The sequence below is a fragment of the Patagioenas fasciata genome, chromosome 18, assembly GCF_037038585.1.
Source record: "Patagioenas fasciata isolate bPatFas1 chromosome 18, bPatFas1.hap1, whole genome shotgun sequence".
NCBI lineage: Eukaryota > Metazoa > Chordata > Aves > Columbiformes > Columbidae > Patagioenas > Patagioenas fasciata.
Window position 1 is genome coordinate 2,123,874 of NC_092537.1, and position 15,757 is coordinate 2,139,630.

Genomic DNA, 15,757 nt, shown 5'->3' on the forward strand with positions numbered 1-15,757 from the left:
CTTGGGCATCCTGCATTGAAATTCGGGGCAAACCGCATGTCCTGTGCTGTCTGCTGCCTGGTGGGGCTGTGCAGAGGGCAAGGATGGGTGCAGAGGGGGCTCCCCCCTGGTCTGCACTAGGAGAAGTTGCACATCAGAAGGCACAAGCCACGCGTTTCTTTGTAATCTCCATAATACTTCCAAAGTTGGCTTTGATCCTCTGATATTATTTGAGCTAATGCCCAAACCCTATTAAGCCACCTTGTGACAGAGACTGGAGGGGAAAGGATTGTGCCATTTCCCACCGAGTATTAAAAAATCGGTATGGAAATGCGTGAAATGTCCAAGTTGCTGCAGCCCACGGTGACCGCGAGTCCCAGAGACGGCGTGGTCCGTGGTGGCATCACAAATCCCAGGACCCCGGAGGTTGCTGGTCCGTAGCTCCTGGAGAAGACAGGCTGTGCACAAGAAGCTCATGTTCCTCCTCAGAGGCCTGAGAGCAGGGAGCTGCCTTTATTCAGAGCAGCACTTTGATTCATGTGTCACTTTGATCTGAGCACGCTTGGGAGCCAAATGCCAACCCAGGCCATCGGTCACAGGGAACATCCAGCACCCGGGTCCTGACTATCTTCATTTGACAAAGGCCAGGGATCACATGTAGAGGCAACCGGTGGCAAAAAGTAAAGAGTGAGAGAGACAAAGAGATAAAGAGAATGGACAGAGGCTCGTCACGTTGCGGTTACGGTACTGGAAGGTGCTTGTGCTCTCTGACAGCAAAGGTGACATAAAAACCCTTTGCAGAACAGACCAGAGCAGAGCACAACGGGCTTTGTTCATCTTTCCTGATGGGGTGACTCCAGTGCTTAGGATCGAGTGCCAACAGTGCTAATGAATCATTGCTGGGTCTTTTGTTAAAAAAACCAAAATCCTCCAAGCTTACAGAAGTTCGAAATCACCAACCAGCTCACGTTTTCTTCATCACCACCCGTGATAGTGGTCACCAGGGCCTGCAGGTGAAGCCGGGGAGGGCGCAGGATTGAGGTGAGCGTATTAGAAAGCACGAGTGAACGCAGCAGAGAGCTGTTTGCTTTGCATTATTCACACTCCTAAAGCTCTGGCAAATTGCTTTTCCTCCGACCATACTTCGCTGTAATTTCTTCAAGCTGAACTGGTTTGGATAGAGTCTGTTCTGAATCTTCATTAGAATCGTCAATTGACTTTGAATCTTTTTGGAAGGTTCAGAGAGAAATAAAAGACTTTCAAGCATCTTGTGCTTTTGGTGTCTGGAAGTGGCTTCTCTCACAGGAGAGAAAAGAAAAGAAGCAGATCTATTTGAGTAATTTAATCTATACAAGGTAATTTACTACAAGGCAACACTTCAGTCCTCGGTGCTTTTATTTTCCAGCACACAAGTACCCTTGACCTTGCTCTTCTCCTGCCTCGGTTGTGTTCCAGCTCACTCCTGTAAGAAGAAGCCTCCCTACGGAGCAAATCTACAAGACAAAGTCATGACTTCCCTCGCTCAAAAAAGGACCCAGAAGGCTGGACCAGCTGTATGGATGTCCTTCCTTTATACGGTGAGGCTGTTCCAGCGCTTTCATCATCTCAAGTAAAATTAGCGCTACAGTAATTACCCTGGGCCAAATATGCAGCTGGTGAAAGTGCACATATTTCAGAGGGACGGAACTTGAGACGGAATTGGGAGGTGCCATCCCCTCTTCTTAAGGTTAAGGTAAGGAAAATGCTGGGAGCTATTTCGGTCGCACGTCCACATGTGCAGACAGACCCTCCCATGCGACGCTTCCACTCCGCAGCCAACTTCCAGAGGATCGTTAGTGCCCATCTGAGGGTTTCAAATCATCCCTGCACATCCTTGGGACAGAGGATATCGAGGGACGCCTGTGGATTTTGCTCTGCTGTACTACCAGCCGTGGGTTTGCTGGAGGGTGTTGGGAAGCAGCTCGTGGCTGATGGTGTGTGGTGTAAAGACGGAGTGTGGAGAGCTGCATTTGACAACGTGACCTGCTGCTTCCCCAAAAAGAAGGAGAAAATGGGAGGAAAGAGAAAGAAGAAACAGCGAGGCAAAGTGCTATGTGCCCTCTCAAAAAGAGCGACTGCCAGCTCTGAACCCTCTCAAACGAAACAAGGGACAAAAGAAAGGTGGATTTTTTTTGCCTATAGAAAAAGCGATCACTGATGCGAAGAGGTTTTAATCGGTATATACAGTGAGTAATTCCAAGAACCGCAATAAAGTACTCAGTGAATTTTGTGTCCCGACTCACATCCTACGGCAGGTCACTCTGGAAACTGTCCCATTGAAATTGGTGGGGTCACATTTACTCACCGTGAGTAAGGCCCCTGACCTGGGTGGGCAAGGCAGGTTCCCCTTGGGTCGATTTGCTTTCCACATGGAGATCTCCAACCAGACCTGCCCATTCATGCTTAATTCCTCTTTTTGTGCCTTATTTAGGGCACTCCTATCACAATTAAACATTTGTCACTCAAAATTTGAAAGTTTATGCCACGGAAAAGGTGTTTCCACCAGGAAAGTGTGCTAGAGACACCCACTATAGACACAGTGGGGAGCGGTGATTTTGGGGAAGCTTTGGGACTGTCTCCTCGACTGCTGTTTTGTACAACAGTCACATATAGGTCATCAGCTCCTTTTGGCACCTGGACCAAGCAGGAATCCTGCTGAACTAATATCAGTCCCAAAATAGTCCCTCCCCTGTCAGGCGAGTCGGAGAGACACCCTGTGATCAAAGATGGGGAAACGCGAGGAACAAACACACGATGCCCAGTAGTGGGAGCGGAGCAGCTGCCTGACACTTGTGGAGCTTCCTCCACACCACCGAGAGCCCGAAGAAAGGATGTGAAGAAGGATGATGATATAGATGGTTCAGCAGATGTTTAATTGGAGCTACTCCCATGCGTGAGAGAACGCACGAAGCTGTTCAATGGAAAATGCGCGCTCAGAAAGTGGACATGGCACTGAATGTGAGATAATTATTAAGGCATTTCTATTTTGGAGCCCTTCTGTGTGTAGTTTTACATAATAAACGTTAGTATTGCCTTTCTACACGCACACACGTTCCCTGGTCCAAACAAACAAGCAGCTTTTTGCTTCTTGTCACTGATACCTCTTGAAGTCAGTATCTTTGGCCACAAATAGATCATTGCCCTATTTGAAAAGTTCCTAGTGGAGTGTGGCCAGTTTTGACTGGCTATATATACCTAAGCTGGCAAATCCAGCAACCTCTCAGCTTTTGCTTCTATATATAAAGAGGAATGATATAGAATAAATCAGCTGGACCGAGCACATGTCGGGTCAACTTTTAAACCAAAATCTTTTACTTTCTGAGTCTGATTTATTCTGCTGAGCCTGAGAAGGCAGGGATAGGAAGCCGCAGCTTCTGGTCCCAAATTTGCCTGGGATGGTCGGGGAATTTGCTGACAACAGGTTCCCTGCTTATGCTGTGGTTATGACACCACCGTTCTACAGGGCTTTTAAAAACGGCCGGGGGGACGCATCGCTGGGGACAAATCCTAAATCACGGTGATCCTCAGTGCAATAGGGAAACAGAGCCGGGGGCTCAGCGCAGGTGTTCGCTGCCATTGACGGCGCTTTTCTCCCAACGCGGTGCCCCCGGGCAGGCGCTCAGAGCCCGGGGGGAGCGGGGGAGCCAGGCTGGGACAGACGGGGAAGGGCCGGGGGGGCGGCGCGGCTGCTCCGCCGGCGGCCGCCAGGTGGCGCCCAAGGGCCCGCGGCGGCGCGGCCGGTGACCCGGTGCGGGGGTGGGGGGGGGGGTGCAAGTTTTGGGGCGTTTCTGATGGTTCCACGTAACTTTGTGTTGCGGAGCATGAAGGAAACATCTGATGGGTGGCAATAGAGCCTGGAGAAAAGGAGGCTAAGGGGAGAGCTTCTCGCTCTCTGCAACCGCCTGCAAAGAGGTTGTAGCATGGGGGGTGTTGGTCTCTTCCCAATAGCAAGTGATATGACATAAGGAAACAGCCTCAGGTTGTGTCAGGTTGGATATTAGGAAACATTTTGTCACAGAAAGGGTTATAAAGCACTGGAACAGACTGCCCAGGGCAGTGGTGGAGTCACCATCCCTGGAGGGGTTTATAAAACACACAGATGAGGCTCTTAGGGACACGATTTAGTGGTAGAGTCAGGTTACGGTTGGACTCAATGACTTGAAGGGTCTCATCCAACCAAAATGATTCTATGATTCTAATATCACAAAAAAAAATCCAAGCTTTCTAGGGAGCAACATGAGCCCGAAACAGAATTATCCAACTTCATACCGTTTTTGCCTGATGTTTTCCTGATTCTTCCATCATCTCCTCAGCCACGGGGACTGACCCCAAGAAAAGCTTCACATTCTGGAAGCAGCTCCTGTGTTTTGATTTTAAGCAGCTCCTGTGTTGTGATTTTAAGCAATCCACAGTTTTCAGCCCAAACTAAAACTGTAACTGCTCCTTGTTTCATTGCTGTTTCATTTCTCTCACGCTTCCTCTCGTCTGCTTGGAAGCGAATTTGTTGTCAGATGCTTCCTGAAATGGGCCTCTTGGGCCCACCAACTCCTTCTGTTTGCAGGTTCCCAGTTCAAAACCAGCAAAGATATAAGAGCTAAAAAAACCTTGAGAGCAATTTTTCCTTCCCATACGAACACTCCTGATACCCAGAGAGGTACCTGTTCTCTCCTGAATTAACTGTGTAACCGTAATGCTCCGGGTGAGTTGGGCAGCACAGAAACAAGGGATAAACAAAGGGATATATCATGCCCACATCTGAAAATCAGCTTCACTGAAAATATGCACTAAATGATACATGGTAATTGGGAGGGAAATGCCAGCAGCCTTAATGAACAGTGGTAAGAAAAATCTGGAAAAATAAATGATATAATAATCTCTTATTATATTCCCTTTGACATAGACTAGTCCTGACCCAGAACAATAGCACTGCTTTCCAAGAGAAAATAACCGAGATGCAGCTATAATCACGATGCAGGAGTCCAACGCAAAGTGGTTTGTATTTTCTCTTTGTTGTTATTAATAAAATTGTGCTTCGTCTGGCAAATTTCGTGGAAAAGAGGGGAACAGGGTGAGCAGCTTCCAGCTCCAAAATACCCATCGCGGCATCTTGGCGGTTGGGAAGAGGCTGCTGATGGTCAGCCCCATGCCCTGGCCCTCTGAAGCCCCCGCGCCCATGTGCAAATTCCTGGGAGATCAGGAGGGTTCTTGTGTTTCGCTTCAGCTCCCAACTCACTGAACAGCCCAGGCTGCAGCCAGACACTCGCTTTGGACTGGTGGGCACTTGATGCAGTCGTTAGGCACGGCTCAAGGGTTAGGGCTGAGTTTCTGCTGCGAGGATGCAGGTGTTATTACTTTTCTTGGGTTTCAGGTAGTCCTGTTTGCTTTTGCATTGCTCAGCTCTGCAATGATGAATTTAAAAAAACAATAATATCCTCATCTAGAAAGAGCAGACGGGTGAGGTAGAGCCTTCCTTTTACTTACCCAAAGCTGCTGCACACCAGGGTCCTGCAAGAGTCTTTCCCAAGTCCTCTCCTAGGCAAAGATGCAAGAACGGGCTCTACCAAGAGCACAGTTAGGCCTCACCTAAACGATAGTTTTGGAAGGAGCCTGCGCATTTTGTGTGGCTGTGCAACCCTTCTGCACCTCGGTCCACCCCTGTCACAGCCACCTGGTCCCACCAAAGACCCTTCGTGGGGCGAGGAGGTCGCAGGGTGAGTCCCAAGCTCCCAATGCTTGGACAGAAGCATGGGGCGTTTGAGCGGGGCTTTGCTTGGCTCATTCCTCCAAACAAACAGAGCTCATGCTAAGAAGCTTCCACAGAACGTATTTATAACTTCGTGGGTTTGCTTGTGATTTGGTATATCTTAAAGTCAAAAGACCACTCTACACCTTATAAATCTTTCCATGACCTCTTAGTGCAAAAGATATGGAAGCTTAAAACTGCAGCTGAAGGGAAGAAAAGTCCAATGTGCTCTCACAAGGTGTGTGGTAGAGGCATGTTCTTTATTTCTGTGTCTTTCTTCATAAAAATGCGATGCATGCTTTACCGTACATAGTTTGTATACTGTGATAAATGAAATTAAAATATCAAACAGAGAAACCCAGAAAAAGGCAGACTGGTTGAGAGCAGTGGTTCAACCAGTATCCTGGCTCCAGCACTGGCTGGTATCAGATGCTGCAGATAAAAGTAGAAGAAATTGTAGAGTAGCCTGTTATGAATTAACATGCCCAGGAGAGAAGTTTCTTCCTGACCCTCATCAGTTAGTGGTTGACTTATATGCCAAAGCATACATTACTATACATGCTCACGTATTTATCTCTATCTATACCAAGAAGCATATGACAAAACGCTCAATCAGACTCCTGGTACTTTCGCTTACAGGAAAATCATTTCAAGGAAAGAATTTCCATGAGCGCGGGAGGCTCACGCAGCACACGGGTGGGAGGGGAAAGGCAGCCGAGCTTCACAAGGGGAACTTCTTTTACAAACAACACCTGAAATAGGCACCTTTTGAAGATACCCTGGAGATTCTGATTACGCATCGCAGTAGTATCTCATCTCTCTGAGTAGCTTTACCTAAGTAATTAAGCAAATACACCCACGTGTGTAAGCACTTAGTGGCCATGTTTTCCTGTCCTGCCCATCAGATACAGGCAACAGATTGTCCGTCTCTCTTGAATGGCAGTTCTTCCATTTGAGAACCGTTGCTTTGTTTCCTTACCCTTCTCTGCACTGAAACACCTTATTTCCCTCCTTCCTCGTTGATGTGTTTTCTAGATCTCCAGATTTTCAAATTGCTCCATGTCTTCCCCAAAGTGCAGCGCCCAACATCAAATAAAGCAACCCAGACAAGACCTCCCAAAGGCAGAGGAGTGTGGAAGGATTACTTCACGTGTCTTGAAGGTTATATTCTATTTTATACCATTTTTCCAACACCACATAAGTACTGAGACCCTTACACATTTTCCTACAATCCTTCCCATTTTTTAGACTATTTCTACAATGTCTGCCAGTGTTCACTTCCAGGATACAATAAGATGTTTTCTTCTGCAGTTCTAGATGGATGCTGCTGATGATTCAGGATATAAAATAAGCTAATTAATGAGCTTTGGAATAGCCACCTCCTCCCAGACTTGTTAATATGCTTCATTTTACCTAAAGGGATCACGTATATCCAAAGATAAGTGCGAGCAAAAGAGAAAAGCAAGATACATTGACATAATGCAGCACTACTACAATATGGAGTATATTTCAGGAAAAAAAGAAAAAGATTCAGCATGTGATTTTTCTTCATTAAATGTGATGAGCTCATAAAAACTTCTGATTAGTCAGGATGATGTGAATGACTCGTCAGGCCTAATTTTAGCAGCCTAAAGTTAGCCAGCGTTTCCACAACAGTCATCTCCTTCAACAATAAATGGAGAGGGATGAACATTTCCAGGATAAACACATCCGATTGCCTTCAGCTCCCTAAAATGCCCGAGGAAGACGGGATGAACTCCCCTGTGAGGACAGGAGAAGAGTTCCAGTAACCACACAATTGCCTGATGGCCGAGGTCAGGTGAGATAAATCCCTTTTAAGGCAACCACAAGTTCAGAGAGAATTATTTTTATGTTAGCATGATAATTAAACACAATGCAAACGAACTGTAATCATCAGGGGAAAAAAAAAGCATGATGAGATATTGCTTATTGAATAATGACAGAGATGTGCAGAGTATGGAACTTCCACGTCACAGACAACCTCAAAACATGGACATTTTCCTCTTTTCCAAACTGAGCTGACAGCTGAGTATGTCGAATTTCTCTGTGAAGGATCATTTTTACACAGTCATTTCAGATGAATAAAAAGATTACATTTTGACAAAATCACACTGGTCTCCAAATTGATCTTTGCCTTTCTAAAGAGGCATACTATACTCTAGAGAAACGCAAGGCTGACACTCTGAAATGAAAGACATTTTGATTTAAAATATTGCACAGCTCACGCTAAAAACGTGACCGTATCTCTGAGGCTCAACCTGATTTGGAACTGGAACTTCACTCCCTCCTACAAAGAACAGCCCCATAGATCCACCAATGTGTCCCTAGGACGGGGACTTCACCCTGAGAGGTGCAATCGGAACCGAAGCACAACGGGTTGTTGTGATGGTGGAGGAGTTTTGGAGCCTCCTGGAGGGACTGGGAACCGGCCTCCCAAATAAATCTGAAAAACTCTGCCCTCGAGGGCACACTCCGTTGGTTTTGTTCCCTGCCCAGATCTCTGTCTGTCTCTGGGTACGTCCAACATCGGTCCCTGCAGGGGAATAGTTTACAATAAGTTTGCTCAAGTGCAGTAGCTGTCTAGTCAACCAAACCTTCGCTGGGTTTATCTGTTACTGATACCCACGCTAAGCAGAATGAAGCTCCTTGTAGCAGCTCAGCGCTGTATTACCCCGTACACGCTGTCAGCGAGGTTTATCAGATAAATACTTGTGCATATGAGTTCATAGTTTACATTCTAAAAGCTGCGCTGGGAGAATTTGTTGGAAGCGATATTAATTGCAGTAAAAAGCTAGATTTGGGACTCTAGTGACAGCCTACTCAAGGTCACAGCCGCTTTCTGATAAGAAACTTCTTCAGAAGGCTGATCGACAGCTGTCACTGGGTCTTCTGGATCTTTACAACTGGTGATGAGAGCAACCGCACTAAATGACTTTTGGTTAGTATTAAATGTCTTGATCTCCAGTGTTGATGTCTCTGTTTCTTTTTCCCGTGTTTTCCCGATTCGGCTCCACTCTTGCTCCTTCCGATCCAGTTGCATGGCACTGCAGTGAGGGGCGTAAACTTCTGTGGTTTCTTCAAACTGTAAGCAATCCACCTTATAGTATTTTTTCTTTACGTGCAACACATCATTAAACCTATGGCCCCAAAGAATCTCTCTGGGGACATACGAGCTTCTTGACTGATGGGAAGTTCCTGTTGAATCACCTGTGTAGACAAATGTGACCAAGATTTCAAAGTTGTCCTTGGCCAGAGCTTTCCGGTCTAGACCATACAAGGGGCTCTCGCTATCAATTTCATGTACGACTGTCACTGGTGTAACAAGGATAATCTGGTCATTTAGCAGCTTCAAGTCCTTGTATTCCATGGTCATTCTCCCGTCCTTGTCCTCCCTGTAGCGCAGGAGCTGAGCTCGGACAGAGCCCTCGACCATGTGGTTTGGTCGGAAATCACCAATACGCCACATCAAGCAGAATTTATCATCCCTTAAGCCGACTACAGCGTAATAGCTGAAACGAATGGTTTGAGCTCTTTTTCGAGCCGTGGCCATTTTGGCCAAGGCTGCTCCGATTATGAAAGTGTCAATAATGCAGCTTAATACCGACTGTAGGATAACCATGAGGATTGCGACAGAGCACTCTTCTGTGACACAGCGATAACCATAACCGATGGTCGTTTGGGTTTCCAGGGAGAACAGGAAAGCTCCTGTGAAGCTATGGACATTTGCAACACAGGGGGTTATTTCTTCCTCATTGAGTAAATCTCCGTGTTGCATTGCTATCAGCCAGAAGACTAGTCCAAAGAACAACCACGAAAGAACATAGGACAAGGAGAATATCACAAACATATGGCGCCACTTGATGTCCACCAGCGTGGTAAAAATGTCCACCACGTAGCTCTCCCATTCCCCAAAGATGTGTTTGAAGTACACGTTGCAGCTGCCATCCTTGTGGAGAAATCGCTTCTGCGGTCTTTTCATCCCCATTTCAGAGCTTTCTTTACAAGTGCCTCGGTAACTGAGCTTATTTCCCCGGGTGTTTACGGGCCTATAGCAACCACCGTGTTCAGTCGTCTTTCTCATACCTGCCTCGTGGTAGCACTTTACAGAACACACTGGCGCTCCCAGGGGCTACTTGTTTTCTTTGTTCATTGGAAATCTATGAAATAAAAGAAAAAGTTTATTTTTGCTTTAATTTCCTATGCCAGAACTGTGTAACACCAAATCCAAATCCATCCACTCTGTGGCCGTCATGAGCAATTTTCCCAGGAGAACAAACTCTGACATTCATTACACAACACAGCCCAAAAACTGAGGCCTGGAAATACGAGGCAGCTAGAAATTCAACCAGTTAGAAATGTCCATATCAATCCTAAAATTTGGTATGTAGATGAAACCAGAAATCAAAAGGCTTTGTGGTGACCCCTCTGTAAGTATCTCTCTAATATTTTGGTGAAGTAGCACTCAAATGAGCTCTCATGAAGGGTCAGACGAATGGCACGAACCCTCTTAAAGTTAGCTAAATATTTGAGGTATTGAATGATTTGTTTGCTGCGTGTTTGTTTGTTTTCCTCCACTAGAAGTAATGTCTAGGAAAACACCCTCATTTAGACATAAGCTTCAGTAGCATGGGCAGGCAAGTTCAGTGCTAATGTGTTTTAACCAGAAAATGGATCAACCACACAACCATTCATCATTATTTGTGTTTGACTATTGCCCAGAAAAACCTGGTTGTGGAATTGAACTTTACCGGGCTAGTGCTACAGAGACATATTTGTTCAATTTGTAGGTATTTACATTTCAAGTGAAAAAGAAACCTCTCTGAGGTCCTGGAAAGCCTCACAAATCACTCCTTAAAACAACACCCCCCCAAAAAAATCCAGCTGCCAGAAAGTATTTAAACTTTTATTAATGAGTTTGAAACAAACATGCAGTATGTTAATAAAATTTGTGGATGACACAAATTTAGGAAGCGCTGTGAATTCGGATGTCTGCGCAGATTGCATCCAGATGAGCTCCCGGAGCGCCAGGCTATACGTTCAGCGACTAATAACAAGAACTTATGGTAGAAACTGAGACCTCATCAACTGGAATCCAATAAAAAAGGAAAGACTCAGCTGAAGTAATCGGTTACAGGATGCTCATGAATTACTGGTAGGACACGGCACTGGAAAAGGCAAATGCTTTTTCCTGCAGGTCTCCAGCTCCTTCTGCCACATCCCAACCGCTTCCACACCAAATCCAACGAGTCGGAAGGGACAGGGGACGCAGCGAGAACCGTCACAAACTTTTGCCAAATGCCATGCTTCTAACTGATATTTCTAAAGGAAAAAAGCCAATATTTTGGAGGGAAAACGGTCATAATTCTTCCAAAAATTCTAAGCTTTCGGTGGAGAAATGACAACTACTTTTCTCATTTTTCGGCAGGTTTCAGCGGACAGAAGTTCAGCTGTAGGTTCACAATGAAGCCAACAGATTCATGGAAAATGAGTCTTAAGGAAAAAAAGTGGTAGCTTTTTTTCCCCAGCTCTTCATTCACTTCACCTGAGTTTAAGTGACTGCACACACTTCACGGTCAGGCCCACAGAGCGCAATATATATTGGATGGACTAGATTAACAGAGCGAGAGCTCTGCTCCCATCCAAGGAACAATGACAAGCATGCACAGACACTATTCCAAAAACACTTAAAAGCCAAACATAGTTTCCATTTCTTTTTTCTTTTTTTTTTTTTTAATTCGGTACAGAAATGGATGTGACATATGGTGTCGTAGCCTCAGAATGTGGCCTTCATTAAAAAACACAACATTAATGTTTCCAAAAATACTTCTTGGAATACGGTCTTTGGAAACATTCATATGACTTGCTTTACTCATAGCTTTAAACAAACAGTGTAGCCCAGTCTATTGAAGACTTTTGACTTCACATTTTATAAGTCATATTCAACAACAAACAAAAACTGGAAACTGTTGAGTTATTATTTTTTTTTAAGAACCTCATAATGTGAGGTGTGAAAATGAAGCAAATTGTAATCAGAAGCCAATATAATCTTAAATAAAAAACATATTTAAGCTTATACTGCTTTCCTTATTGACTGATTCAAACTAGAGCTCTGTGAAAACACTCACAGACATCCTGGGACTCTACAAGGGACTAAACAGTTCATGAATCAAAGGCTACTGAGTTGATTCCACTCTCTGCTCTTGCCATCAGCAAATCATCATATTTCAAAAACGGTGTTTTGCTGGCACCACCTTGGGATTTTGCTGGCGCTGGGAAGAATCCTGGACTGTCACACATGCAAAGCCCTGATTTTCCGGTAGCCCGACACAACTGCGACTGCGACGGATCCTGCGCGAGAACTCTGACTCTACTCAGGGTCTCTCCTAAGTACAGATTGTAGTAACATTTATATGCTCACAGATGCCCTGACTGGTATAGATGAAGCCATGTAGTAAGATGCTAGATTGGATTTTGCCAAACAATCCCAAGTCTGTCTGTAATAAGAAAGGGAACGTGACACGGAGCTTTCTAAACCACAACCGAATAATCTAGCCCTAAAGCTGGACGGGGTAAAAAAGAATCGGTGCAGGGAACGCTAACAGACATACGTTGCTCTCAGGATCTGCGTTAATCTTTCTCCGTCGTGTTGAAAATTGGATTGCTCCGAGCCATTTGGCATCGCACAGCGGAGACGTGCCCCAGATGACCTAAAATCCCAAATGTGCTTGAAAGGCTTAGGAAAAAGCCTCCTCAGCCACTCAAAAACATCTCAAGACGCTGCCCAGTATTTGGGGCGTGCTTGAAGGTAAAGCCAAATCTGCGCTTTTCCAGGCTACCTCTTCCAGTCTCTCGAGTGCAATAACAATCATGCATCATAATTAATAACTCTTTTACATTGTCTGATGTCGCTCAGAAAAACATTTAAGTCTCAAAAAGCATCCGCCAACGTTTCGGAATTATGTAAGTCTGGATTACAATCTGCACTTCTTTCATGGGGACACTTTTAAGCAGGCACGTGCTTTTCCTATTCCCAGCGAGAGGCGGCGAGGCTGTGAGGCCAGATGTTCATCGCTCGCTCTGCTCAGGCACGCAGAACGTTCTGAAGACTGTTATGACGACCAAATTTTAAAGGGGAGAAGGCCACAGACTTACCGCCACACTTACCAACTCAAATCTTAGAGCCATTTCGAACACCTTCCTTTGCAAAACGGAAATATTTCACACACCCCTAAGAAAACCATATGAATCACATTAAAGGTCCTGCTACCTGGTAAAGATTAACAAAGGGGGTGGGGGAGGATTTAAAAACATTCTCTACTCACTAAAGCTTACGAATTGGTTGCTGCAAATGATTCTCAGATGTTGCCAGAAGTGTTTTCACCTTCCTCTTAACACTCGCACACAAACTGTCGCCCTTTTGTGTCTTGCTTTTACTTTCTGTGGTTTTTCCCCTTTCTTTCTGGGCAAGTCTGTGCACATCATGAGCCTCCTCTTGCAAACCATTCAGAGGAGGAGCTGTGCTGAAATTCGCAGTACTTTTGCTAACCATTCTTAAAAATGTTATTTCCCTCCCCAAATAAAAACTTATCAGAGCTAAAAACGGAGCAGTGAAGCCAGGCAGGATGGCAGGAATAGAGAAATCTCAATGATTTCGGAGAGGGTTCAGAAGTTCTTTCGAAGCGTACACGTATCAGACTCAGAGTTCAGAAAATCAGTGTATATTGTTAATTATGTAAGCCAAGGCTAGGATCTTACTGTGCTGGATAATGAAACATGCCCAGGGAGACACAGAACTGCTCCAGAGACCTGTGTTCATACCTTTGAAAGTGTCCCCCCAGTCAAATATGGTAAGGAAATTCCTGTATTTCAAGGGTCATAAAGCAGTGCAGTGGCAGAAGAGGAACAAACCCAACACTTCCATCCAGCAAAGAGCTACCACAGAGCAAACACTACCAGAAACAGGGCTTTTTATCGTATTTATCACCTGCACCTAGTTCCTCTTGAATAGAGCGGCTCTACGAGAGGAGCTTGAGCTCTTGATTTTCATCAGCTGGCCCAGAACAACACTGAAGAGCCTTAAGCACTGAGTTCAGCCTTTTAAAGAGTTTCACTAAATGTAATCGTCAATTTAATCTTGGTATTTTGAGTGTAGGGCTCGGTGTTTTATGAGGATAATCTCTACATTGCACCTTAACCTAATACCTACCAAGTTGTTGCTACACCCATTTTATGACTACATTTTCCCCTTATGTAAACAAGTAGGGGTGAATTTTTGTTCAGTGACAACTTCAGTCAACAGCCTGTTTGTAAAACATTAAGCAAAACAATGTGAAGATCTTGGTTCCAGAAGAATTCTGTTCTGAGATTAAATCAAAAAGAAAACAACTTGAAAGCTCCCCATGAAATTGGGTACTCTCACCCTAACCCCACACACATGGAAGTGGATTTCTCCAGCCTCGGTTTAGCAATCACCTCAGTTTCCTGCTTCATTCTGGAAATGGTCTGAAAGGTTTCCAGTTTTAGTCATTGTTGTGTAACCCTGGAAGACGTTCAGCTCCGAGACCAGAAATGTGACAAGTAGGAACCTTTTGAGCTGCTTTGGAACTGAATCAAATACTTGTTCCTTAAAAAAAACCAAACCAAACACCACCCACAAAATCTAATTAAGTCTATTATAGGACAGCATTGAGACTCTTCCTTCTTTCTTCCCTTCCTTCTTTCCTTTCATTCTTCTTTGCAAAGGGACCTAACACAGCCCAGTCAGGAACTTCAGTCACAGAACTTTCTTACATGCACAGTAATATCTTTAAAGGCATCGGAGCAAAGCTTCTGAATGGATCAGCTTGCTCCTTAAAAGAAAAGTTTGGTTGTTCAGATCACTTCAGCTTAGAGGTCGGAGAGCAGCAGAGGTTGGTAGGGCTGCAATGGGACTCAGTTCTGCAGGGGTCACCATGCACGGAGCACTTTCCTCTCCATCCCCCTGTGTGTGCAGGTCTTGCAGCAGCAAAAGAGAAGATTGCAAATACAGAAATAAAACTTTGAATAGGCTTAGCTCAGAGCCGGAGGAAAAGGAGACTTATGCACACATCTTAGAGTCATGCAATGGTGCTGTAATCTATGAAACAACTCACAGTAACAGATATATTGACATTTCATTCACCTAAGTGAAACCAGATCTCCTTAAAACAAAATCAAAAAAAAGGAAATCAGTTTGGCCCCTTAAGTTTGAGACGACAGACTCTCAAATTGCTCCTTGCTCAAGGCTGGTTCCCCATTTCAGAGCCACAGGACAGGTTTAAAGTGACCCAGGCCCCTGCTCACCACTCCGAGCAGCTTCCCAAATCTGTACAAAGCTGCAAACGTCTATTTTAATTTATTTGCACTGTATGCACTGCTTGGTTTTAGCCAGGAACAAGCAGTGGAAACACTGAAATACCATGAGAAATGGAAAGTGCTGGCAACTTGAAACTCCTGATGTCGGGCCTCCCTGCCATTCTTTGTCTCAGACAATTTGGCACGGGCGAAACCTCCAACTGTTGACTCTCAGGACTCTCCTCCTCTTTTTAACCCTCGTCTCTCAGCAGCTGCTGTCCCAGGGGACAGAATGACCATAGAAACACCTGAGCCAGCCAGGTGAGCCTGGTGTGTGTCCAGCACGGCCCACACCTGGATGGAGCTTCTGGATCCAACCACGGCCACTGTCTTCTCCTCTTGCTGGAAAATTCCTCCTTCCCCTTCTCTGCCCATCAGCTCTGAGCCCTTTGCATTTTGGTATTGAGCTGGTAGGACTAAAGAGTCTCTGCCTCTGCTCCCCTGTAGCCTCAATTCTTAAAAATGGTATATCTGGTGCACATCCTACACCTGAAAATCTACCAGACACACAGACACAGAACAGCTGTATTTTATAACCAGTCTTCTCCTTTGGAAACCAGTAGCCAACCTATTCTGCACTTCAGCAGGTGGAATCCCCCGGGT

At 45.2% G+C, this 15,757-nt stretch overlaps 1 protein-coding gene across 12 annotated transcripts in view; it reads right to left on the reverse strand.

Annotated features, from left to right (window-relative positions):
* Positions 1-6,002: 6,002 nt before the first annotated feature.
* KCNJ16 (potassium inwardly rectifying channel subfamily J member 16) overlaps positions 6,003-15,757 on the reverse strand; it is a 30,613-nt gene continuing 20,858 nt past the window's right edge. For all 12 annotated transcript variants that reach the window (XM_071816396.1, XM_065852487.2, XM_071816393.1 and 9 more), the window contains one exon: positions 6,003-9,939. In XM_071816396.1, coding sequence (XP_071672497.1) covers positions 8,574-9,863 — 1,290 coding nt within the window. In that variant the 5' untranslated portion in view covers positions 9,864-9,939 and the 3' untranslated portion in view covers positions 6,003-8,573. The remainder of the gene's footprint in view (positions 9,940-15,757) is intronic.